Source organism: Hakea prostrata, chromosome 11 (assembly GCF_041222555.1).
Source record: "Hakea prostrata isolate BN-2017 chromosome 11, UWA_Hpros_2, whole genome shotgun sequence".
Classification (NCBI taxonomy): Eukaryota; Viridiplantae; Streptophyta; class Magnoliopsida; order Proteales; family Proteaceae; genus Hakea; species Hakea prostrata.
The window spans coordinates 6,315,490-6,341,462 of record NC_142610.1 but is presented as its reverse complement, the minus strand read 5'-3'; the positions used below and the strand labels follow the sequence as shown (position 1 = coordinate 6,341,462).

General features: G+C 38.8%; 1 protein-coding gene and 1 pseudogene across 1 annotated transcript in view; one reads left to right on the top strand and one right to left on the bottom strand.

Annotated features, from left to right (window-relative positions):
• Nucleotides 1-21,306, top strand: part of LOC148999788 (Translation elongation factor EF1A/initiation factor IF2gamma family protein) — a 34,877-nt gene extending 13,571 nt beyond the window's left edge. Inside the window, exons 7-19 of the mRNA XM_089139756.1 lie at nucleotides 3,029-3,074; nucleotides 4,767-4,838; nucleotides 6,914-6,976; nucleotides 7,076-7,230; nucleotides 7,326-7,390; nucleotides 9,808-9,958; nucleotides 14,358-14,463; nucleotides 14,549-14,684; nucleotides 15,622-15,686; nucleotides 15,774-15,938; nucleotides 16,023-16,095; nucleotides 16,920-16,972; nucleotides 20,594-21,306. Coding sequence (XP_088995882.1) covers nucleotides 3,029-3,074; nucleotides 4,767-4,838; nucleotides 6,914-6,976; nucleotides 7,076-7,230; nucleotides 7,326-7,390; nucleotides 9,808-9,958; nucleotides 14,358-14,463; nucleotides 14,549-14,684; nucleotides 15,622-15,686; nucleotides 15,774-15,938; nucleotides 16,023-16,095; nucleotides 16,920-16,969 — 1,147 coding nt within the window. The 3' untranslated portion in view covers nucleotides 16,970-16,972; nucleotides 20,594-21,306. The remainder of the gene's footprint in view (nucleotides 1-3,028; nucleotides 3,075-4,766; nucleotides 4,839-6,913; nucleotides 6,977-7,075; nucleotides 7,231-7,325; nucleotides 7,391-9,807; nucleotides 9,959-14,357; nucleotides 14,464-14,548; nucleotides 14,685-15,621; nucleotides 15,687-15,773; nucleotides 15,939-16,022; nucleotides 16,096-16,919; nucleotides 16,973-20,593) is intronic.
• Nucleotides 21,307-23,424: 2,118 nt separating this feature from the next.
• LOC148999787 (L-type lectin-domain containing receptor kinase IX.1 pseudogene) lies at nucleotides 23,425-25,530 on the bottom strand (annotated as a pseudogene).
• Between the last annotated feature and the right edge of the window lie 443 nt (nucleotides 25,531-25,973).

The following is a 25,973-nucleotide window of genomic DNA, read 5'->3' as shown; positions in this document are numbered from 1 at the left end:
GTGGTAGCAGTTGACAAAATTTGATAATATTATCCACTCCTCTTTGCTACTCTATTAACTGGGGATAATGCTGTGGTTCCCTTAACGATATGAAGCATTTTGCTTATACATGCTGCATGATGCTGAATTATCTGATGCTCATTGTGTATCCTAGTTGTGGGTACTGTTATTGTGTTTTTCTGATTTGCCGTCCATTATTTGGTTGAATAACAATACCCCTTCAATTCCCTCCTCCCCCACCTCCATCCATCCAACCAACCAACCAACCAACCAACCGACACAAAAAAAAAGGAGAAGAAAGAAAGAAAGAAAGAAAAGAAAAGAAAACACAGAAATAAAAGAAAAAGAAGAAGGGGGGGGGGGAGATGGGATGTTTAAGGTCTCGTGGAAATGATTTGGGGGATGATGATTTGTGTCTCTATCTCATGTTCTTTGTTTATATTCCTTGGGGGGGGGGGACTTCGTGGACTCTCCCTTCCATTAACTTTCACGCCTTATTATATTTTTGCAACTGTAACCAAGCATCACAATTCACACATATATTTCCTCTTCAGCTGCCTTATCCTAGGACCATGGTTGTCAAGGCGACAAGGTGAGGCTAGGCGAAGAGGCAATGAAAACCAAGGCCACACCAGGTTGCCTTGACACAAAATGGGCCTAGGTGCCTTGGCGGCTGCCAAGGCAGAGCACCTAGGCGGACGCGTGGACAGCCATGCCTAGGACTTTTTTATTCCAAGGTTGATCTCCATGACTCCAACATAGGCCTAGGACCCTCATCTTGAATGCCTCTGGTTAACTCATGCATTATAAGTGTTCCCCCATAAGTTTCTCTACTTGATCTTGTTCACTGCCCCCATCAAGGCAGCCTAACCATATCCTTCATTAAGCTCTTGTTCTAACAATCGTAAACCTGCAACTTCCTTCTTCCGAAGTCTAACCATCAGAAAATCTCATCCTCCTAAGGAAACCGTCGTCCATATAGAACCTACAGTGCCCTAAACTGTAGACGTAAGTACTCTTCAAACCCCTTTGGCTAGACCTCTACATTCCCTCAACCAACTGACATCTCTACATTCCCTCTACCAACTCTTACTTTTAGGAATTTACATCTAAACTTCAAAATTCATACCAGGCTTTTCCCCTAAGCCTGCATTTCAGCCCCTTGAAACCCCATCCTCACCTGATTTATATAAGCCCAAACAGTCCCCTCCTACCCTAGCACCCAAAGCTCTTAGGTGGTGCCTTTTTTATTTTAAAAATTCAAAATATCCCAGCAGATTGACCCTGGGTTGAACCCTTCAATTCAAGGCTTCATCACGCTTTAAGGTGACCCAAGGAGTTAGAGGGGTCCTGGACACAATGTAACCACTGCAAGGTGCCTATGCAAAGAACACTTCACTTCTATAAAGGTTGCCCTTCGAAATTGCTCGAGAGAAATCCAAATTCATCTGTCAGTTTCTAACGTGATTGTGAATATTCTTATTTTTTTTGGGGGGGGATTTCAAGTCATCCTAAAGTTCCTAGTCTGATCAAATAATTTAGTTGTCAGCATATTGAAGATGAGACATAAGAAACTAAAATCTGGGGAGTAAAACTTTCAATCTGTCCTTCTTGCTTACTTCGTTGGGGAGGCAGCTTGAACATTCTGCCTCTGTTCTAAGTTAAAAGGGTTGGGGATTCTTCCTGTCTGACCCCTGATATCGGTTGAAGTAGCCTTTGGTCCCCCATTGTTAAGTAACAAAAGGGAGCCGAGGAATAACATAATTTCAACTGTCTCCTCCTCATTATCCTAAACTCATTTATCTCAACAATAATCAAGGAAGACCTATTTACCAAAAGGTGGTAATGAAAAATCAAGGAAAGACTGATTTACATGGCCAGACCCCCCTCCCCCCCGAGTTGATGTCTGAATGGATTAGTTTATTGGTAACAAGGAGAGCGTCAGTGATTGCTGTCATAGACAAAAGCATCTTGATGGTTATGGTTTAACCGGTAGCAGCTTTAAGTCTTGAGCTTACATTTGCATAGTCAGCTTATCTGATTGGTTGAGTCATTCTTCTTTTCAGATAGGTAATGAAGGTGGCAATGTGGCATTACATGCATTGTCCAGAACTACATTCTTTGCCTTTCAAACTAGACTTATTGTACCTTCCAGCATTCATTCTACAATCATAAGTAGCTATACTTGAACAGTGTGTTGGCTCTGCTGCAAATGTGTTCCATCTTTCCTCTTTATGGTTTTTGATGAATAAAATTTGTTGGAAATGTGTTCAAAACAATATATTTCTCTAAACTACATTTTTTATACTTATGATTTGTTTAGATGTTCATTTGCAAATTTCTAGCTTATTACTTTTTCTTTATTTGAGGTTACAGATTTATCACCACTATATCTATGTGATTTGCATGGTTCTCTCCCTCCGTTGCTTCTTTGTTTCACAATGATTTAGGGCCTTTTGATATCGATTCTCATTCTCATTTTCTGACATTTTTTCATTTTTTTGATGTGTTTGGTATCCATTTTAAATCTTATTTTCTTTTAAAAGAATAAAAAAACCCCCAAAATCCATGATAGACATTTTTGTCTATTATGGATTCTGGGTCAAAAACTCATTCTATTCATTTTTGCACGTCACTTAAAATTCAAATGCAAATTGAGGGTATAATAGTAGATACACATTCTTTTTTATGAAAACCCTATTGTCTCTCCTTTTTCTCACTCCCAGACCTTGGCAATCTGTTCTCAATTTTCATTATCAACTTCTATTAATTTTTATTTTGACATACCAAACTTAGTTTTTTATTATATAATTTAAATTGACGAAAGTAACCAAACAATTTTTAATTTTTGGCCAAAAATAAATTCTTGTATTCATTTCTTTTAATTAGGCAAAATAGAGAATGAGAACTGATGCAAAAAAGGCCCTTAGTCACTTAATTCAATTCTTTCATAATTTGTCACTTAGTTTTATTTTTTCATAATTTATTGCCTGCCTTCTGCAAGAACATTATATTCTTCATGTGACAGGTACATGGCATATATCATGGACACAAATGAGGAGGAGCGTGTAAAGGTTCGTGTTGAGATTCCTTCTTGTGATCTTCTTTGCATTTGTTTTGCATTAGAGTGGACCTAGTTCTGTGCAATTGATGTCAATGAGAATTCTCAGATGATGTCATATGGACTAGTGGTTTATGTATTTTACTACAGAAAAGAATTCAGGTGTACTGGGGGCATCTTAAAATATATTATAGGATTTGACTGGTCTGTTTCTCTAAATCTTAAAGAAGATATTTAGCCAGTCCTGGTGTGCAATGCCTGTTATTGTACTTCACCTTTATAACCCCATAAGAAAAGGTTACTTCATCTTTACTTTACTGTCTTCAAAATGTAAACGTAACTAGAAAAACCTAACCAAGTGAGAAGTGTTGTGCAAATCAGAATCAAGAGCCTAGAATTGGGAAGATATTCAATTAAGGTCTTTGTTAGTCAGACTTTTTGTTAGTCAGACTTAGAAGCAAGTAAGACCCTGCCACTGGTAAACAGGATTTTTGGTTTTTGTTTTTGGCTGGCTTATTCCTTTTCTTACTTCCGTATTCTACCAAAAAGGACCAACTAACGGCAATGAAATTTAGGATGATGGAGGTAACTGGAAGTCTGGAAAGAAAGAAGCAACCAGGGGAATGGAACTTAGATACCTCCAGACTGTCTTTAGTATAGTTTCAGGAAAGAAACCTGCTTTAAGGGATTGCAGAAGAGAGCGAACAGCAGCATGCTTAGCAGGGGAATTGAGGCCCCTAGTGTTCCAGAGACAGCCTGGTTCATCGGGCAAAAGGAGGGAGGCTTATCAAGGTCCCAGCGAGTTGGGAGATAAAGGATGATCAGGGCTTTGGGTGTTACAGTTAAAGATTTGGCAGTAGTAGACTGACAAAGGGGAACTTGAAAGAGGAGTTAGCTTAAGTTAATGACTTACCCAACCCAATAGCAGTGAGAAGTGTTGTGCATTTGCACGCTGTCTGGCACCATTGTAATGGGGTTTTTATCTCGTAATTTTTTACTAAAGAGTTTGTCTTTGTTATTCCAGTAATTAGTTCAGATAGGGGATTCCTCTCAGAGAGAAAAAGTAACTATGGATGACTTGAAAAACAATATAATAACCATATAGATAGGATGAAAAGGCAACAAACCTTATGATATCTATATAGATAGGATATGTTGGGCCGAGAAATAAATACACCTGGTTCCACACTTGGTTCAATCTAAAGAATTCATTCCTTTTCATTTGCACAGCCAAAATGTTATTCAGAAAGTCTTTAGGAAGATCAGAAAAAAATCTGGGATACTGTCACAATTCACAAATTATGCACCAAAAAATTATTAAAAGAGGACAGTTGAGGGAATTGTACGTATAGTTATTTGAAAATTATTATCTGTCTGATCTAGGTCATATTCCATATGAGATTCCCAAATTTATTAGTAGAGGATATATAATGATGGAGGAAAATTATAGATCAACATACAAGAAGAGTTAAATTCTGTGTACCAATTACTCATTTTCTACTGAAATAATTGCAAGACCTTGTGTGGACGACCTACCATTCCTGCAGAATGTGTTGCTGGATGGTTGAAAAATAGAGTTTCACTTTGAAAGGCAAAGAAAAGGCTGTTGAATCCACTGAACAAACAGATACAAAAGGAATTAATTACCTTGATGATTTCTTGCATTGCAGAAACTAAGTATGTTACTGCTTGATACTTATTCCAGGGAAAGACAGTCGAAGTTGGTAGAGCACATTTCGAGACAGAGGCCTCAAGGTTTACTATTCTGGATGCACCGGTAACATACTTTATTCTCCTTTATCTTGTTTCTGAACTGCTGACGTCAATGACATGCCTTCAGCTAATATCTGGAATTTCCTGGTTGGACTGATGCTATGTGAACGGGTTCATGTCATTATCTAGTTGTGAGTGAATGGGTTCATGTCATTATCTAGTTGTGAGTGAATGGGTTCATGTCATTATCTAGTTGTGAGTTAATTGTGCGACCAACATGATTTTCCTTGTCTGATAGTAGTGTTTTGAAAATTTGTTGAAAGAAGTTAAAATCTGCTTAAGATAATGAACCATTAAAAAGAGTGGTAAACTCCCCATGCATGGTGGGCCGTATGGATGATATAATCATCAAATTGTCATAGAGATGAATATGTTCTTTGTCCCTTCTAGAAATTCTTAAGAGATTCTGGTCCGGTTATGATATAGACCTGTCTGTCTTAATGGGATAACTCTGTAACTGGCCTGGTTGATAAGCCCAGTAGTTGTTTTCAGCGGTTAACTGGGTACATGTATTCGTTAAGTTGGGGGCCTGTTGTGTGGTGTCTTTGGAGTAACTTCAATTTCGTTTGTTTAAAGACTGGGTCCAAGTTCCTTTAATTAATCACCTTTGGATATCATTCAGGAAATCAAGTGTCTATTTTACCATTCTGAGATTGAGATTTATCAATGGAACTGAGCTTGTATATAGTGTTCATGTGGGCGGCTTTGGGGGGTGGGGGGACTTGTCATGTATAATGTTTTGACAAAATTTCATGGAACCAACTGAAATATTATGGTTTTGCGCACAGCGTACAATAATGATGATTTGCTATGCTTTCAACTGAAATTTCGAACGTTTTCAGATTACTATTGTGTTAGATAGACCCTTTATACAAATGCTTGGCTTTATGAAATTTTGCAATTCCTGTCAAAATTCTTTAGTTTTCAAAGAAATTTCAACCGTGTTTCAGGTTTTGGCATTTGCTAAATTCGACAACAAAGAGGGAAACACAGGAAATTTCAGTTTTTGTGATTTTTGGCTGAATAACTCCCGTGTATATTTGTAATGAACCATGGATGACTTCATAATTATGAAATGGTTTCTAATTTTATGCATATTGATTCCTAACGCTTATTCAAGTCGTTTTAGTAGAGAATTATGTATATTTTGGCGCTTAATTTTGTGTAAACAAAATTGTACAGGGCTTATGTATAAACTACTCACCTAGGGTAAAGGGGGGGGGGGGATGCTATGTCATTGTATCTCACTGGCATTGATAATCAATAAATAAAACTTGAAATTTCATTCATCCTCAACTGATTAATTACTCAAAAATGAGAAATGAACTTCAATATAGACTCCTATACTATAGGTAACTTAAACTGACTAGGAAAGTGAAATAATAAGGAACTAGATTTGAAAAAGAACTCTTGACTAAACCAATAAAAGAAATCCCCTTTGTTTGGTGCTTTCTTCCCATACTTTAGACCCATCACATTGGTCAATTACAAAAATAGAACCAAAGGCCAAACACATATATGGTCCAATCTTAGACTATTCCTAAGGAAACAAGCCAAATTTGGTGATGATTCTGCATCACCCAGCTACGTTGATAGTCCACTGCATGGTTTTAGGCATAGGTCAAAATCTCGTCAGGATTTAAAAGAACCAGATGTGGTAAGCGGAATGAGTTGCTATGTTGACACGAAAAATGCATCAGTCCAAATTTTTGGCTATCACATTTCAAAATTTGAGTATAAAATGCACTGTCCCATTAAAAGTCTGTTCTTTAGGCCATTTTCTCATTTTATGGCCCAAACTGTCCATTTTGTTTTGTAGGAAAATACAAAGTTTCAGTGAATTTGAAAACTTCTGTCTGTCTGGAATGGCTTTCAGAAATGAAATATATTGGCATCTTCTGATCTTAGTTTCACATCTGCTTCCTTAGTTTCTGATCTTAAATCTGTGTATTATGGGATTGGTATTGCTTTATTCTTTGAGAATCTTTATTAGTTGTTACTTGTAAGTGGGATCCAAAATTTGCTGCTCTTCAATCTTGTTTCTTCTCTACTTTTAATTATGTTTGTGTGTTTCTCTAGGGTCACAAGAGTTATGTTCCAAACATGATTAGTGGGGCATCTCAAGCAGATGTTGGTGTCTTGGTAAGCAAATTGACGTAGTACTTTTTTCTACTTGATAAATCTCATTCAGTCACTGTTTTAAATCCGGTTCAACATTTTCTGATGCTTTTCTTGATTTAGGTGATATCTGCTCGTAAAGGTGAGTTTGAGACTGGATATGAGAGGGGTGGACAGACCCGTGAACATGTCCAACTTGCAAAGACTTTGGGTGTATCTAAGTTGGTAGTTGTTGTCAACAAAATGGATGACCCAACTGTGGGATGGTCCAAAGAAAGGTACTTGACATGGTATTTCTTTATGTGGTGGCACTTTGTGAGGGAGTAATTTTCAAAGGTCAAAATCAAATGACCTTGTTATGTGCTTGCCACAGGTATAATGAAATAGAATCCAAGATGATACCTTTCCTAAAAGCATCAGGTTACAATGTTAAGAAAGGTAAGCATCATAGCGTGTGAAACCGTGTTTTTATATTGTTGTTATTATATTTCTGTTTATAAACAACTGAAGCTAGGGGCATGAGCTAGCTTGTCAGGAAGCCTATGGTGTTTCTGCTTGGGATTGAGATTCACCTTTTCTTTGCCCCACTTTTTTCTGAATGAGATGCACCTGGGTGCAATTTGGAAGTCCCCAGCGTTAGGCATAGCCAGCTAGATGGAATATTGAGCCAGACTTCTGATGAAAACCTGTTTTGGCCAGGACAGTTAGGCTTGAGATCTATCCACCATTTGATGCAGATTTATCACCAAATGGGGCTTCTTTTAGAATAAGTTAGGGGTGGGGTTTTCTACATGTTGGTCCTTTAATCCCATTGGGTTTCCATGTAGTAGGCCACTTTTATGGGCCACAATTATGGGTAATCGGGTTGTATAGGAAATTAGGTATTTTTATTTTATATTTTAAATTTAAAGAGCTTGGTTGGTTGAAGTAATGACTCAGTTTGAGTATATCAGAATATTCTCTATTTTGGGTGACTGAAAATTCTTTGTTAAATTATAATTGACTCTGTTTCGAGTTTAGTTTAGTGTCCTAATATGTTTTAATTACTAAGAAATTTAGGATTGGCGTGGCTTTTTCTTTTTAGCATTGTAGTCAATTTTTGAGTATTGTATGTAGAGCTTTTATAGGGGCAAGTATTGAAAACAAATTGATGAATAGAATTTTAGAGTTTTGTTTTATGCTACTTGGGAGGTACAATAGCATAGAAGGATTGTTTAACCTTCCTCCCCATTGTTAATTAAAGACTGAATAAGAAGAGACAGATAGAAGAGAAGGAGAAGTGAAGAAGCTTCACATAAACATGAAGACCTCCTCTGATCATATATGTATAGACTAGATGCAAGGGACTAATAAAGAGTCCAAAGAGGAAACAATAGAAGCAACCAAAAACAAATATGATGGGATTGCCTTCAGAATCAAATGTAAAGAAGGATCAGACTTGTTTTTCACCCAAAGAAAAGAACAAAATGTTGTTGAAATTTCCATCAAACTGTTTAAAATGGTCCTTCATGAGCCCCTGTTCAGACTCATTACTTGGCCTTAGAGCTCCAGCCATGGGCCATTTGACACTGGCCACACTGCCCTAAAATAGCTTTATATGAAGGCTAAAAGGGTCTGGCTAGGTAGGAACAGGATGGGTTGTTGTGGCTCCCCTTGAAGCCCTACAGTACTGCATCGGATTCTCCTTAAAATTTGGTGATTTCAAAGAGGATAGTTTTTTGTTGTTGGATATGTACATACTTCATCTTGTATATACTTAAAGAAGGTTTAATGCAAGATTGAGAACCCTTCACAAAATTCAGTGGAAAATGCTGTCCAAAACCAAAAAAGGAACTGGGTTTAGAAAATAGAAGTTAAATAAATAAAAAATCAGACTTCATGGATTAGAAACTATAAATATTGGAACGACCAAAGGCTGCAAAAATGGAGAAACTAAACTAAACGTATAAATCCCTCATGTGTACAACATCTATTGTTGTATGTAGTTTGATCTGGGGGCCATAGTTGCCAAAGCGGCAAGGCGACCAAACCGATTGGGGGTTTGTCTAGGCAAATAGGCGACAAAGCGGCGCCTAGGCAGCAATAAGGCGACCAAAGCGGTTGGGTCATTTTTTTCAATATAACTATTTTAAAACTACTTTTCAATACAACTACTTTCTATAATAAGCTAAACAAATATTTAATAGTCATATTCTTCCAAAAAAAAAAAGCATTCAAGAATCGTAATTATGAAAAATTATTCAAAAAAAGAACATAAACATAAGTGCATCTCATCAAACCATGGTTGTCAAAGCGTTCGACTAGGCATTTACTGATTCATTGATTCTTGATGTTGAGTATGGCTTATGCTTCACATTCTATTGCCGACGGGCATGGGGTCCTGCTCCCCGGTGAGCGGGCAGGGGTCTCAGGGAGGCCGCCCCAGAGCAAAAAATAGGTTATATGTCACTTTGGGCCTTGGAGTTCTTTTGCAGATTGGGCGTCAATTAAGCGGTTCAAAACAAAGCGGTTGAAAAACTGCTTTGCCGCCTAGGCAGACGCTTTGACAACTATGCGAGTGGGGCCCACAAATGTTCTAGGAATATATCCGCTCAAGTCAAATATGGGGTTGTTTTGATGTTCACCTAAACAGTGTTTTGGTCCTTGGTCCTACTAATTTGGCTGTTTTTAGCCAGCCTGGTCCAAGGGTCCTCTGTCTAGCCTTTATTTGTATATCAAGATTGAATTTCAGTTTTTTTGTCTTTTGTTTTCTCCTTATTTACTTCAGTTTTTGCTTTCTTGTGGCTCATGCATGTTCTTTTGAATGGAAGTAGTTGTTGATTTTACCCATGTGGTATTCCTTGTTGCAATTCCAGATGTTCTATTCCTTCCACTCTCTGGTTTAGTTGGTTCCAATATTAAAACTAGAGTCGAGAAGAGTGTTTGCCCATGGTGGAATGGTCCGTGCTTATTTGAAGCTCTAGATGCTATAGAACTTCCTCCACGAGATCCAAATGGCTCTGTCAGGTAATAGAATAATTCACTTTAATTTTAATGCTGGTTTTGTTTCCTAATTTCTTTTGATTTTTGTGTTTGTGTACTTATAACATGCCTTTGTAGGACATGTTTGGGAGACCTAGAAATTTCTTCTAACTTGAAGGTTTGTAGTCTGGGAAGTGTATCCAACTCATATATCTTAGCATGCATATAGAATTCCTAAGGATTACAACGATAAATCATGAAAGCACATCTGTAGGACAGGTTTGGGAGACTTAGAAAATTATTCTAACTTGAAGGTTTGTAGACTGGGAAGTGTATCCAACTCATATATCTTAGCATGCATATAGAATTCCTTAGGATCACAATGATGAATAATGATAGCATATTATGTGTGCATGATTTCATGCCAAGTATGCAGAGGGGAGTTTAGTAAAGGAAATATGATTGATAAACACTGTACTGTGCTGTCCCATGTGTCCTCAAAGCCTCGTCATTGTTGGCAGAAGAATGTCTGAGGTAAATACCTCATCTTTTGTCACAATCAGTCCTATTCCAGCACAAGGTTCAAGAAATTGATCTTGATAGCCATCTCGGTAGGCCAAAAGATTGAGATCCCGTGAGGTCACTCAGCATTATAGAACATCTGGTTCTATGTTTGTACGAAATAGGTTTCCTATGTAATCATTTTCCTGTAGTACCAGTAATAGGTGTGTGCATTGCTCTTATATGTGTCATGATCTGCAAATTGAAGGAACAATGTAGGGTAACCTTCATGGATGGGCACCATAAAGCCAAACTGTGAGCTGTAGTCCAGAATACATGGCATAAGTTTCTAAAGTAGTCACTTATAAACCACTTTTACTCTCATACTGACACTGGCTTAGAAGTTAGAATAGGGTTGGCTTCATAAGGATATTTAATGTCCTCTATTCTAAGAGTTGGCACTGTAAGTGTTGTAGTTGCTATAAGGATATTCATAATGCCCATATGATGACTGCTGAGGCTGGCGATGCTGATTACTAGTGGTGTTGATGCTCATACTTCCTATGCTTTCTACCAAATCACGTATACTATTGTGCTCTGCATGTATACTACCATGCTCCCTGTGCAATTGTAAGTCATGGTTCTGCCTCCTGTAAGTAGTAGGGGTTCTGTGGTTCTGGTGTTGTCAAAGCGTCTGCCTAGGCAGCCGCCTTGTCGCCTAGGCAACACTTTGTTGCCTTGGTTTCATTGCCCTCTATTGCCTAGCATTGCTTTGTCACCTTGACAACTATGAGCATGGGTAAACTGGGATTCACCTCTCAACCTGATTGCTTCCTTCACCTTTTGATTGTCGCCATCCTGGCTCTCTACACCAGATTTTCGACCAGTTTTCATCACCTGAGTTATCAACTCAACTCCACGACTGCCACTACCGCCCACCACTATTTGCTCTCTGACTACCAGTAGGGGTAGATGTAGTGCTGACTTCGTCATCATCATCATTTGTACTCGATCCACTAGAACTCTTGATGTGAACACAAGAACCCCCCCTGTCCGAAACGTCAAGTGGGGCCCCTAGATGGCTTCAGAAAGCCACCATAACCTGGCTGAACTCCTATTGGGGGTATTCGGGCATTTTCCCCCACTTTTTTTATTCTGGAATTATCTCACAGAAGTTTGGTTAAGTTAGGAAGTTGAGTTGCGTTTGGTTTTGTTAAAGAGAGTTTTATTTTGATTCAAAGTTGTATTGGATGAGTCCTAAGTTATCTTAAATTATCTTTTGCATTTTAAGTTAAAGTTTACTTAGCGTGTGCATTTTAGTAGATTCCAAATTTAGGGTGAGGTCTTTAAGTAATTAGATTCCAAATTGAGTGTTTTGGTCAAAAGGTGGGATCCTTGTATATTAAGGAGTGCCACTCCAAGTTAGAGTCTTTTGCTATAAATAGTTAAACAGTCCATGTAATTTTTGAGTTTTTGGTGATTAATAAAGTTGATTGTGTTTGAGTATCAGGGTTCCTAGTTGAGGGGGCCCTGGTATATTCAAGTTCCAGATTCTTCTTCATCAATCCGACAGCTTACAAGCATTCATCAAGTATCAAACGCTCAATCACAGCAGCCCAGTAAAGATCAAGTAAGTACAGCAGCTTCCCCCACCTCTTCCCTGCCTTCCCTCTTGTCTGCAGCCCCTTCCCACCCTTTTCCCCCTCTTGCGTGGCTCCATAGGACCTCCCTACCCCCATCGCAACCCCTCTCCCTCTCTTCCCCTTCTGTTCCAGCAAGCCCCCATGCCGTCCCCTTGCAACCGTAGGCCCCACTTCTCCCCTTCCTTCCCTGCGATAGCAGCAACCCCCCATCCCTTTTAAACCCTCTTCCCCAGCCCCTTTTAGACCTCTTTCTCTTCCCTAGGATTGCACCCTAGTGCTAGACTGTAGCCCTAAAGTTATTTCCCCAAAACAGCTTAGTTTCCTTGACCTAGAATAATCCTGCACTTCATCTTCTTCCTTAAGAAATTCTGTTGAATTTTAAACTTCAAGAAAATCCTAAGTTTCTAAAATACCTAAGCCCATTGGCCCACTGGATTCAAGTTCTGAAGTTGCTGACATCAACCTCTACTGTTCTATAACTGCAGGACAGCAAGGTTGCTTCCCATCCCTAACCCTAGCCGAACCCTTTTCGAACCCTAATTTGACTTTTAAGTTGAATTTTCACTTCTGAGTAACCAATTACAGCAGGGTTTTAGAGCCTTTGGATACCCTAAACCTCCTGATTCAGTCTCCCTGCTGAGTTTCCTGGCAACCCTTAATTCTATGGAAAATTACCATAATACCCTTAGACCTAGATCGGGGTAATATTAACTCTTTGGAGTAACAGGTCAGCTAGGTGGCTCCTAAAATGGTGGGTTAGGAGGTTGTGTTGTTGCTTTTGCATGCTCCGAACCCTCCTCTGATGATGTGTGGACTTCCACATCAGGTGGGTCAATGGAACGGACAATTGTGGGATCAAACATCCCCCCAGGTTGATCCATCATTGGTGCATCTGGATCCCTCACTTGTTGATATATCACACCTTCTTCATGGATATCAGCCAACTCAACTGGTTCGAGAGAAAAGACATCTTCCATATTTTCACATTATGTGCTTTAGCCTTAATCTCATGTTATAATGCGCATATACTCTCTAATCTCTTGCTCCTTAATCTGTTGTGCATCTTATTGTGGATTGAAGAAATTTACACCAGTTCCACTTGCAACTAGAGGATGAAGATGTCTGTGATAGCACCTGAATGGCTATCCTTCTCTGATTTGGTGCACTTATGACATACATCACCCATCAGCCTGCTGCATTAAAATTAACAAAATGTAAAACGTTAAGAGTTGTGAAGTCTAGAACCTATATCACCTTGGGTGTATGCTTGTACTGAACTAGATATACTTACCAGGCTCTCACTTGTTCCTAGCTGCAATTGCAGATGACTTACTAAAACTCCTTGTAACATCCCAGAAATCCTTGATGTAGACCATGTTTCAACTTTCAAATTAGTACAAGAATAAATACTAATCAATATATAAGAAATAAGCAACTTGCTAATTCTTTCTCTGAATTAGTAATTCCCTAGTTGTCGGGATTTGTCTTCAACTTTGTGACCACCTGAACTGAATCTGTCTACTTGGTGTTGCATCCAAGTTTATATGTGTAGTGATACTTGGGGTTCAAATAGGAAGCTGGTGATAACCAATATGAACTTGGCTGGCGACTTAGTTATTGTAGAGTATAAAACATAAAGTAAATGCAAATGATGGTTTAAGTGCTATTCCCTCCTCTCATCAAAGACTTTGATGTAGCACTTTTAGGGGCAGCAGCGTGTACTCTCTCCTTCTTCTTTTGTGTGGTGGCATATATATGGGCTAAGTTAGGCTTCTTTCCAGTGGCTACCTTCCTTGGAACAGTCACAATTGACTGCAATATACCTTCCAAAAGCCTTCTCTGGCAATGATTTGTTGGGCTGCTCTCCCTTCAGTTGTGTTCAGTCTAGGCCATCCAAACCACTCGTCACTAGTAAACATAGACCTCAGACCCAGCACTTTGGATTGGAAGCTTTTCAATGTAACATGATTGGTGGCAGATATAGTGGCCTCAATATACCTTCCAAAAGCCTTCTCTGGCAATGATTTGTTGGGCTGCTCTCCCTTCAGTTGTGTTCAGTCTAGGCCATCCAAACCACTCGTCACTAGTAAACATAGACCTCAGACCCAGCACTTTGGATTGGAAGCTTTTCAATGTAACATGATTGGTGGCAGATATAGTGGCCTCAATTGTGTTTTTTATGGTACTGTATCCAGTGCATTTTAAACTCAGCTTTCTTTATGCACAAATAAAACTTTGTTTGCTGTCAATGATACAGATGCAATTACTATGTTTTATTACGTGATTCTCTTGTTGTTTAGGATGCCAATTATTGACAAATTTAAAGATATGGGAACTGTCGTGATGGGAAAGATAGAGTCTGGTAGCATTCGTGAGGGGGATAGCTTGTTGATCATGCCAAATAAGGTACACGAACATCCCTTTCTTTGCCTCTTGGCCCCAATATTTTTCTGATACCAGTTAAGAGTGGCTGAAATTGTATATTCTGCAGGCCCATGTTAAAGTGCTTGGTGTGAATTGTGATGAAAATAAAGTAAGCAATGCAGGACCTGGTGAAAATGTCCGTGTAAAATTGTCTGGGGTTGAAGAAGAGGACATATTGTCTGGTTTTGTCTTGTCATCTGTTGGTAAGTCTTCCTGCATGATATACTAAAGGGTGCAACAAAGATCTTTTGTCTGTATCTTCAAGAATGGCTTCCTGAAATTTCTTCTGAAAGGATCTATTATAAATACAGTAGGTAACAAGGGTAATTTTAATTTGGACACTATTGGTTCGGTTGCATCATTAACGCCTAATCATGTGATTTGCATTCTGGAAACATCTTTTCAAATCACACGCCAATCCCATGGGGTTAACCAATTTTGGGACTGCAGAATAGTGGATGTACACTACACACATCCATGTACAGCACTCACTTACCTGTTGTGTGACTAAACCCATACACCTAGTGCAATGTTTTCTTAGTAGTTGGAAGCATCTTTGTGTTTCGTAGAAAAGTTATGATCGTAACAGATTTCTGTTTGTAAAATTCTGTCGACTGCTCACATGTGGGACATAGTACACTAGACTCCCACCACTCCAGGTCTGGGTGTTTCGTAATGTAAACAGCCTTTTCCAGATGGGGCTGTCTCCAGCGGTCATAATGTATACAGCCTCAAACAGAGAGGCTGTTTCCAGACTCAAACCTGTTACATGGGGAGCAACTTAGTCCTCTCTATCCCTAAACTCAGAGAAGACAAAAAGGCACAAGGGTTTCTTGTATGACTTTAACCCTCATTCAGATGATTACATGGTTTTAGAAGGTGCACTTTATGTTGGTTTTATAGAAGCCATGTTTGGTAGAATCCAAAAAAAGGTGATATTACTGAGACCTTTTGATCTAAGAATGGTTTTCACCTTCCTGGAAAATTGGAATGGGCTTCATCCTTTCTGATGCTCAAAGGAAACACATTCTTGACTATTGATGAATTATGTCCACTCATTTTTTTCAGATTTGTTATGGAAGTTGAATATTTTAATCATTTCATTTTGTACCACATAATTTTAAATTGCCTTTGGTGCAGAGAAACCAATACCTGCAGTTTCAGAGTTCAATGCGCAGTTGCAGATCCTTGAGCTGTTGGATAATGTATAGAAATGGATTTTCAGTTCCATCTTTTGTTATGAATCTGTAACTATGCAGAGTCTTGACAATAAACATATCTCTATGTTTCAGGCAATTTTCACTGCTGGTTACAAGGCAGTACTGCATGTTCATTCTGTTGTTGAGGAGTGTGAGATTGTTGAATTATTGCAGCAAATTGATCCGAAGACCAAAAAACCTATGAAGAAGAAGGTTCTTTTTGTGAAGAATGGTGCTGTTGTCCTTTGCCGGATACAGGTCCGTGCTCCCTTATTTTTGAGATCGTTATAGTTGCATCTATTGGATGGTAGTTTTTGAGTTTTTTTGCAATGTGCTTTTCAGGTGAATAACATGATTTGCGTAGAGAAGTTCACTGATTTTCCACAGCTTGGAAGGTTTACTCTTCGTACTGAAGGTGAGAAGTGGATTCTACTCTTATCACAGCTGTCAGGGCACCTACTCCCAAAATCCCCTCTTTTTTTGGGGGTTGGGGTGGGGGGGGGCTACATATCAAAGTAGGGACACGTAAATACCTTTTTTTAGTGGTGAAAATGACACATTAATAGATCTGCATCATTTTGTGCACCCTGTATACTTTGCCGACCTTGATCTTTGAGCTCAATGTTGGTTACTGACCACTGAATCAGCGTTTTGCCGAGGTGTCACAACCACAGCTATAGGAAATGCGGGATCAGGAAGTAGAGGATGTGGATCCCATGAACGCGGCCTCTAAATCAAGAGGCTAGTAAACTAGCAAACAGACAAGTTACCTTCCATTCTTAGACTGGCTGATCTTTCACACTTCATGGCAATAGCAGTAAAAGCATCAGTTGAACAGGAATGTTTTGGTAATTCAGTTTGATGTTAGATTTGATTCTAGCAGAGAATTTTCATCAGACTAAAACAGTATAACTGGATATAACAGTATTGCAAGGTTTTAAGATTCAACATTTCAATGTATCACAAGCATTGCAATTAAAAGGTTAGAATAATATATAAACCATCCCCCACCCCCCACCCCCGGGGGGTAACATATGACAGCATCGGGTGTCCAAGCAGTGCCCATGTTGCCAAGTCTGGTCTCCTTACCTACGTTTAGTGAGGCATTGCAATGTCTTGACACCCTGAAGGCACGTGGACACTTAGTTTGACACTTTCAACAATCACAATCAATATTGTATGGATGGTTCCTTTCTACTTTATAAGTCATGTGACTTTGGAGTTTATCTTCTTTGACAGGTAAAACAGTTGCAGTGGGGAAAGTTACTGGTCTTCCAAATGCAGCATAGTTGGTAAGGGTTGTTAATCTTTCATGACCATGCATTCTACTGTTTAATTTTCTTCACCATGCTATGTACCCCACAGTTTCTTGTTGTACCTGAACCATATTCTATGTCCTAAAAGCTTTGGATACCTAATCACAGTCTTAAATCCAGAGCTCGATGCACTGCTTGCTTCCTCAAAAAAGTGAGTCAAGGGGAGAGATCTATCTGAGTTGGGGGTAATTCTGTTTTGTTGAAATAAAAGCCACATTTGAGTAGGAAGCATAGAATTACGGTATGATTCCAAGATATACTGCAATCTCGTCAAGGTATCCCAGATGTTACCAAGACATCAAGCTTATTGAGATACATCCAATATATGACCAAGATAACTTAGTTATTCTGGAGATTAGCCCACATATCTGAGAGTTTGGTCATGGTGGGGTAAGCTATGGTTTCGAGTACCATCTTGTCTTGCCTTTGGGTAAAGGCTAGATGGTCTTCTATGATCTCAGTGATCTGTTTCAGGATCTAAATGAACCGATCTCCTATATTGAGGATGATTATCCCAGTGGAATGAATCTCGATAGTTCTCTGTGTTTGTGTTTATCAATTTACTATGCTGGAGAGGTTGTCTTGTTCAGTTTCCTGGTCTGGAATGTATGCACCTGATGAGGGGAAGGGATTTTTAAATTTCCAGGAAGGGCAGTTTAATGTAGCTCTTTGAGGAATGAATATTGTTTACACCCTTCCAGTTGACATTGTCTTTATGAAACTTTGGCTGCCCAAATATTAGGATGTCATCTGAGGAAGCTGGTAACCACTTGACATTTGGTGGTTCTCATCATTTGAGGCCCGTGTGATATATGATGAAAGTATAAATGTAATGGAACTAAAGGAAAAGTTTGGTACTCCATTGACTGATATTTATACCGTCATATCATTTTTTGGAAAAGATGGTGAAGTTTACTGAATTTCCAGCTAATTTGGGCCAATATGATGTGGCATGTTCCGGCATTGTGGATTGATATCGGCGGTGAGTGATACAGTACCAGTACCATGGGCTTAAACCTTGTTGTTTGTGCTTTCATTGTTGGATATCGTATTGATCTGGTGGATTGTGACCACAGTGGTTACTATTTTGATGCAAATCTAAAGCCTTGCCTTAGATTTTGGTTGTCTTGGATCAGTGAATCTGATGCAGTGAAGAATGTCTAAAGGGTTAATTGGCTTTTGAAATACTTAATTTTGGTCCATAGGCGGGCTCTTCTATAGACATGAAGCTTCTTTTTTTGGGTTTGTCTGTGTAATGGGCCTCATTTATATGCCCGTAAAGTGGGGTTACTGATACTGCACGGGATTAGGTGTTAAATTCAATTTATGTTTAGTGTTTTGAGTCAGATTAGGATACTTTGTGCTTACGTAGAACCATGTTTTGATTTTGCTTACCTTATTTGAGTCTTCTAGAGTGATTAGGAGTTATTTTTTGAGTCAGTTAGAATTTAAGTTGGTCTATATATATGTAATGCATCCTCACCAATTAGAGGATGAAGTAGAGGATGAAGTGATGAATTGAATTTTGTGTTCTGTTCATTGTTGCCAGTGAGGTACAATAGCATATCATGCCCCTCTCTCTGTCTCTCTTGTGTGATTTCTTTGCCATGTTACTAGAATTTCCTACAAGATAGATACTCCTCTCAGCAATTTAACCAGCTGTTCTCTTCTAAAACTGTAAGTTGAATCACCCATATCCCCAATTCTTCTTCTGACCTTTGTAATTTGCCAACCCTAAAATTGTCTTATTTTTATTTTGTATTCTCTGAAAACCAAAATTCCAAACATAGGTCTAGACCAATTTGACTATTAGAACAGTCCCAAACCTTAGGGATCACCCCCTATTTCATGGCATAAGAGACCATTTTTTTGCTGGAGAAAAAGGTGTGGGATCCATATGAAGTGGGGTAAGGAGACAAAAAGTAATGGAAGGAAAGGTGAGTAAAAAAGTATCTGGGCTTCACAAGCTTACTTTGTGTATCCTTTTCTGGCATAGGATGGGAAAAAAGTGGGTGCGATATCAATAGGCTAGGTTCTTAATTTTAAGGAAGCTTGTCTGCTCATTCTCCCACCCAGTGAACCAAATTCACTCAACTTTTGGGATCTCGTTGGGGAATAGTACACTTCCCTCCAACCGAACCCCCCACCCCCCTTTTTTCTTTTGTTCACCTCATTTTATTCTATCAAACGAATGGTCTCTAAGTTCTCTCCAAGTTTCACCTCGTTTCAGGTCAATCTCAAGAACTTGTCTCATCCATCTGGTCACCCCATTCCTCTAGATCCCTCCTAGACTATCCAACCACCATAACTTATGTTCGTTGTGTATCCCAATCAACAACTCGGAAATCTTAACTCCTGAAACCCTTACCTTTTGAGTTGACTTCTTGGAAAGCGAGCTCCTAGTTGAACCTCTTCAATGTAGGGCTACATTAAGCGGTATCAGACCCAAGATTGAAGGAGGATTTCATCGCTTCTCTATATTAGCCCTTTCCTTTCTCAAACTTTGGGTGATACTATAGATCACACCAACAACACTCTGGATAAGCTATAACGTGAATAAGTTGAGAATTACAAAAATGCTGATAGGTTTGAAGTTAGATTTGAAAGATTTGAGTTCAGGGTTGAGAAGAATGAAGTCAAATATACTAGTCTACTGAAGAGGACCCATGACACTCACTAAAATCCTTGGTTTCATGAAGAAAATTGGAACTCAATTTACCACAGGATCTTCTTATCTTCTTAGTTAACTTCTCAAACTTGATGGTTGAAGATTCCCACAAGAAATCATTGGTCTGAAGAGGTGGAGTCAGTTTCTAAGTCCTTGAAAAGCAGGTTACTACCCTATGAGAATGTCGATTCAAAGATCAGGCACATGGAGTGCATGATTCTGCCTGAAATTTGTAAGGAAAAGCTCCCTCCTTCAAAGATGACATTCTATACACTATAAGATGGGAGTATTGTAACTAGACGTGCACCACATCAAACTCAAAAGTCTTCATCTGACTTCTGAAACTCCCAATAAGTTTTATTTATTTATTTATTTATTTTCTGTTTGCATACTTGCCTAAAAGTTAAAGTTTCAACGTCAGGTTTACACCAGTCTTGCCATTGGAACAATTCCAAACTTAGGGGATCATCCCTTTATATCATGTACCCTAATAGCTTTCTCCAAGTTTCACCTTTTTCCAGTAACTTTTTATCCCATATTTCAAGAAACCCGATTATTCTTAGTCATTCGGAGATACCTTATTTTTTGAGTTGGGATCCAAGAAAGCTTGGCCCTTTGCTAATATTATGTATCAGGGTCGTTGCATAGATGACCCAAAACAATCATTAAAGACTGATGTTGCAAAGAAACAGATTCATCTTATACTTGCTAGCTGATCTCATTCGATCCATTAGATTTTATATAGTACAGTGCAGGCAAAGTATACGACTGGATAAATTAACGTTATTGTGGTTTCTTGTGAATCACATTTGATTTGATGATATATGCTATTTAAGTGGACAACTAAGACTAATTGATTGATTCTGTAAGTAATCTGATCATATTGTCTTCATTGGTATTGATGTGTGATCATTCTATCTCATTCACAGGGTGTCATGAATGCTGGTTTTTCTGTAGAATGCAACTAACTCTTCAGTGCTCTGTGAGGGAAACAACACATGAGTTGGCACTACAAGTGACCGCGCTTGGATAATTGAATACAGGATACTGCAACTGCTTATTAGGGTTTGCGCTGCGGCAGGTTTATGAAGAGTTGGCTGTGTTCACCGGTTTGTAAGGCTGTGGATGCCATTCTTTTCAGCTTCAAGTTTTTGAATATCCCTGTTTCCCCTTGAGTATCCCCGATTTTCACTGCTTTACAAGGCATCTTGTTGACACCATTTTAGTAGGAATCAGCACTTGGGATTTAAACATGGGCTGACAGGATATCATGCTGCATCCACCGAGAGAGTTTCGATGGATTCAAGATTTTCTTTTTATATTTTTGAGGAAATGGTTTATGTGGTGATTGGTTAATTGATATATATATATTTTTAGTGTTGACTTATTGGTCAATTTATTTCCTTTGTGTTATAATTGGGTATACTGACCACTCCCTTATGGCATAATGGGTACTGGTCCTTATACTATAAGCATTTCCTGTCGTCTTTGGATTATTTAAATCTCTGTTTGGCCAATTTACTTTTGGAGTGGATGGATGATAATTGGTTACTCAAAAGTGTCTTGTAAAACAGTTAAATGGTCTCTCCAGGGACGATCAATCTGGTCTCTTATCTTGTAATTCTACCCTTAAAACCCTGGTTGTTCAGTGTCTTGTGAAACTTAATCTTTTATTGGACAATCATGTTCTGGTTGGTCTCTTGTAATTCTGCCTTAAAACCCCTAGAAGATGCTCAAAAATGTCCGAAAATGGAGCATGAATATCAATTTCGATGTATTGAACCACCAATCGCGTCTCTGTCACAACCAACCATAATGGTTAATGCTGGTGGATTGAAATCAATTGGTTTCTGTGGCTATGAATTATTATGTTGCCATGGAAGGTGAGCAACGACCCAGAAGGGAAAATCCACTGGAAGACGATTCCCCAATGTGGGTGGAGTTTGGACATCGAAAATGTACTTCAAAAGCGGGAATTTATCACATTAGTAATGATCCGGTCAAGAGAGTCTGTGAAAGTCTCTGTAATTCTTTGTCTTTGATTGATTCCTTTGAGCTCTCTCTATAAGCCAACAAGATCCAGCAGCATATGGGACGGATGCTCAGAAAAGCGTTCGCAAGACATGCATATAGGTTTCTGCATAACAATTCAAACCAAAGCATTCATGTCGGTCACAACTCCACCATTGGGAGTTCCATCTTCATTGTCTTTCCTATGTGAAATTGGTATGAGTCCAAATTCCTTAACTTGTATCAGGGTAGATGTCTATGTTCTCCTCAGATTTTTCTATCATAGAGATGTGATTTACCTCTAAATGTTGATAAAATGAATCAAAGATAGGATTTTCAGTTAGGGTATTGTGTTTCTCTAATTTTTATTAGTAACATTTACTAATATTATTATTAGAGGCAAGGGTTCATTAATTTAAGCCAAAAGTTGCAGCCAAAGACAATTCTCGGTAACTGGTCAAATTTTCAGCCCCAATTCATAAGGAAAGCACAAAAGCTTTAATGCCCAAATGGTAGGGAAGAAGGGAAGAATAGATCATCAACTTTGAACTTTTAGGCGGAATGCAACAACTAGAGAAGGAATGCAACAACTAGAGAACATTTTCCTCATGACAGCTAGAACTTCTTTTTCCTTAACTTTGCCAACTATACTGGCTACACCAAAACTTAAGATGCAGAGTCTGAGGCTCGATCATATTGGTTTCATAATCTCAAGGTTTTAACAGTGATTTAACGGTTTTAATGACAAATTGGACTATTGTGTCAAATAAAAATTCAATTTTGGGGGGTGTGTTTTTCAAACATAAAGAGGGGTGTCAATGCTTTAAAGCCTTCATTCTAGGTGTTGGTGGATTTGTTCTTTTAATTAACATCATTCCCACTTTGCATCCTATTGATAATTTTATATGGGTTTGAATAATCAGAGCAAACACAGAGAAATTTCTGTCCAGCAAACTACTTACCTATTATGCCAACCAAACAAAATATAACTGAAATTCTGAAGAAAAAAATAAAAATAAAATAAAATACACTGAAATTTATATCTCCTAGTGAAACTATTAGGTGAGTTGTAACCTACACGGAATTTGGGCTAGTTGTCCTGCTATCATTATTGCTTGGGGTGTTGAGTGTTGGCTTCAGCCACTGTGTCAATGTACTCAGCCTTGCAAGGAATTGTTGTTATTGGGTATGTTTCTTTGCTCACACACCTGAACAGCTTAGCAGAGTCCAAAAACACCAGTTCATTAATCTCCTACTGTTCTTTGTTCCTAGATCCATAACAAGAGCTAAAGAACCAGAAATCATAATATTGCTTTGTTCATAGATCCATGCTCATAATAATTTTTTGGTAGTGAAGACCAACACCTCTTGGTAAGGTCAAGAGTTTGACTCTTTTGGGACTATATATAAATATTTTCATCCCCTTATCCAAAAACAAAAACAATTTGTTAGCCATTATTTGCAACTACAACAAAGGAGGAATGAACATCCTCTATTGATACATCATTGAAAACAATAATCATTTTCACGAAATTGTTAATATTCATTGTACTTTTCTCCTCATACAAAATATTAGAACATGTTTACAAAAGTATCCAACTCGGACAAAAAATATCTAAAAATAATTACAAAGTTTGAAAAGAGAAAATTAAACAAGATATGCAATCCAAAGGTACATTAAAACTTTTAAAAGGATTTTTTTTGTTGGGGGGGGGGGGAGAGGGGGAAGTGGGGGATGGCATACACATTACTATTGTGGATTACTCAAGAGGGATATAGACGGAGAAGATGAACCAGTTGATGACTTGTCTAACTTGGATGAATTAGTTGTGCCACTACTATATGAAGGTTGGGATGATGAAATTGAGAATGTAGACAAATTGAATGAAGGGGGTATAGGCATCTTAGATGGAAGAATGGGCAATGGAGCATCAAATTGGAGAACGTGAATAGCTTTATCAATGGAAGGTCTAAGTTTGTAGTTTGGGTGAGCACACCATAGCCCAACAATCATCAAGCACTCTACTTTTCTCTCATCAAAATCCATACCTTGACTTGGGTCAGCAGCTTCTAGATGTCTTTGTGTTCCATAGAGCTCCCAAACCCAATTTACCAAACTTTCTTCATCAGGGTCAGCCCTATACTCAACTGACCTTCTCCCACAAGCAATTTCTAAAAGAACAATGCCAAAGCTATATGTATCAGATTCTTTGGTAGCTTTACCATGGAATACATATTCTGGAGCCATGTATCCCATGGTACCAGCTATGTTGGTTGTCTGTGTTTGTGGGGCTATATTATTGTCACCTATGGAACTATCTATGTTGACGGGTGCTTGAGGGTACTCTTTCTCATGTTCCATAAGCTTAGCCAAACCGAAATCCCCAAGTTTAGCATTGAAATGGGTATCCAGAATTATGTTGCTGGATTTAATATCCCTATGGACAATGCATTGTTCCCATCCTTCGTGCAAATATTGTATTGCAAAGGCTAAGTCAAGAGCTATCTTGTACCTCAAGTCCCATGTCAAGGAGCCTTTGTCTCGAAATAGATGGAAATCAAGACTTCCATTGGGCATGAACTCATATACAAGTAGAAACTCTTTCTTTTGGTGGCTCCAACCAATAAGTTGCACAAGATTCCTATGCCGCAATCGACTAATGATCTTCACCTCTGATGCATATTCCTTTGTGCCCTGTTTAGATGCTTTAGAGATCCTCTTCACGGCAATATCCTTATTGAGATCGCTTGAGAAGCCTCTATAGACCCCTCCAAAACCTCCCTCTCCAAGCTTTTGTTCCTCATCGAAATCCCTAGTTGCTCGAGCCAATTCAGCAAATGTGAACTCCCTAGGACCTGTGGGCACATCTAAGATCACATCGTCTTCTGCTTTGCTTTGTTGTTTCTTTCTCCGAACCCAAAGGAAACCCAAGATTGTACTAATCACGCCAACACCTCCAGCCGCAGCCAGTCCTACAACCGTTGCTACATTTGTATTATTATTAGAATTCTCAATTAATTCCAAACTCGATTTGAAATCCCAGGAATTGAGTTGATGTGTCTCAAAATAATTCCCGGTCGATGAAGAGAATCCAACAGTGACATTTTCTGGTAGAATGTTTCTGAGATCAACAATAGAGCTGACACTACAGATTCCACAAGAAAGAGATTTATTAACACAAGTTAATGCGACACTCAAGTTGTGGGAACTTGAATCATATTCAACCCAAGCCTCCCAACGCTGACTTTCAGCTCTCATCATGTCCCAGAAAGTAGAATTAAAACAGGTAGTAGTGTTTACAGATCTAACCGAAGAGATATCGATCCCTATGTGATTGTCGTTTGGGTCCCAAGCATCATTCCAGTAAGTATCGAACTCCGCCGCAATGACAGAATTATTGGTTTGAAGACCATTTCGGTCGAAAAGACCAAGACCAGCAGCACCATGACGAGCCCCGCTGGTTACAGTTACAGAATTATTGGGAGCAAGGAAGAAAGTAAGACCATCTGCGTGCAACCCTGCGCTGCCTTCTCCCAAGGTGAAGATGAAATGGGTTGTGAAGTTGGTTAAGTTGGTGTAGCCTGTATGGTTGTCCCAGAGCTGAACTGGAGTATTATAAATCACACCACCTGTACGATTTGTTGTATTTAGTGTGAGACGGATCACTGGATCAGACAGTGTTGCATCTCCCTGGAGCACGATGCTCCTACCAGCAACTATTGAGTTACTGAAATTGGTAAAATTGAAACTCAACGATGTTGAAGGAGGGAGCAAGGTTGAAAGAAACAAACAGAATGAGCAGTACTGAAAAAATAGAAGGAAATAGTTGCAGTCCCCTGATGAGATAAAAGCCATGATTTTGGTTAATGGCTTGAGGCAGAAAATTGTCCAGGGAACTGAAGAAGATTTGTAATTCCTTGTAAGCTGTTAGTGTGAAAACTCTTCAGAAAAAAAAAAAAGGGAGTCTATATCTTCGGTTGAATCTGCTTTCGTTGAAAAATGAGAAGTTCTCCACACAAACCCATCCCGTCAGGGTGTTGAATAAATCAATTCACATCGGTATTTTTGCCTCACAGCGACACAAGGGAAGTCATGAAGTCATGATCAATGCGTTAAAAGCTACACTATGGATCATGCCAATGCAAACAGATTACATAGAACATTTATAAAATAATAATAATAATAATAACCCAGATATAATATAACCCCATTAAGCACACGCCAATTGACTCTTCCGTCAAAAGATGAGATAGAAGAAGGGAAGCTTTACTTGTTCAAATTCTCTTTCTATTAGTCCT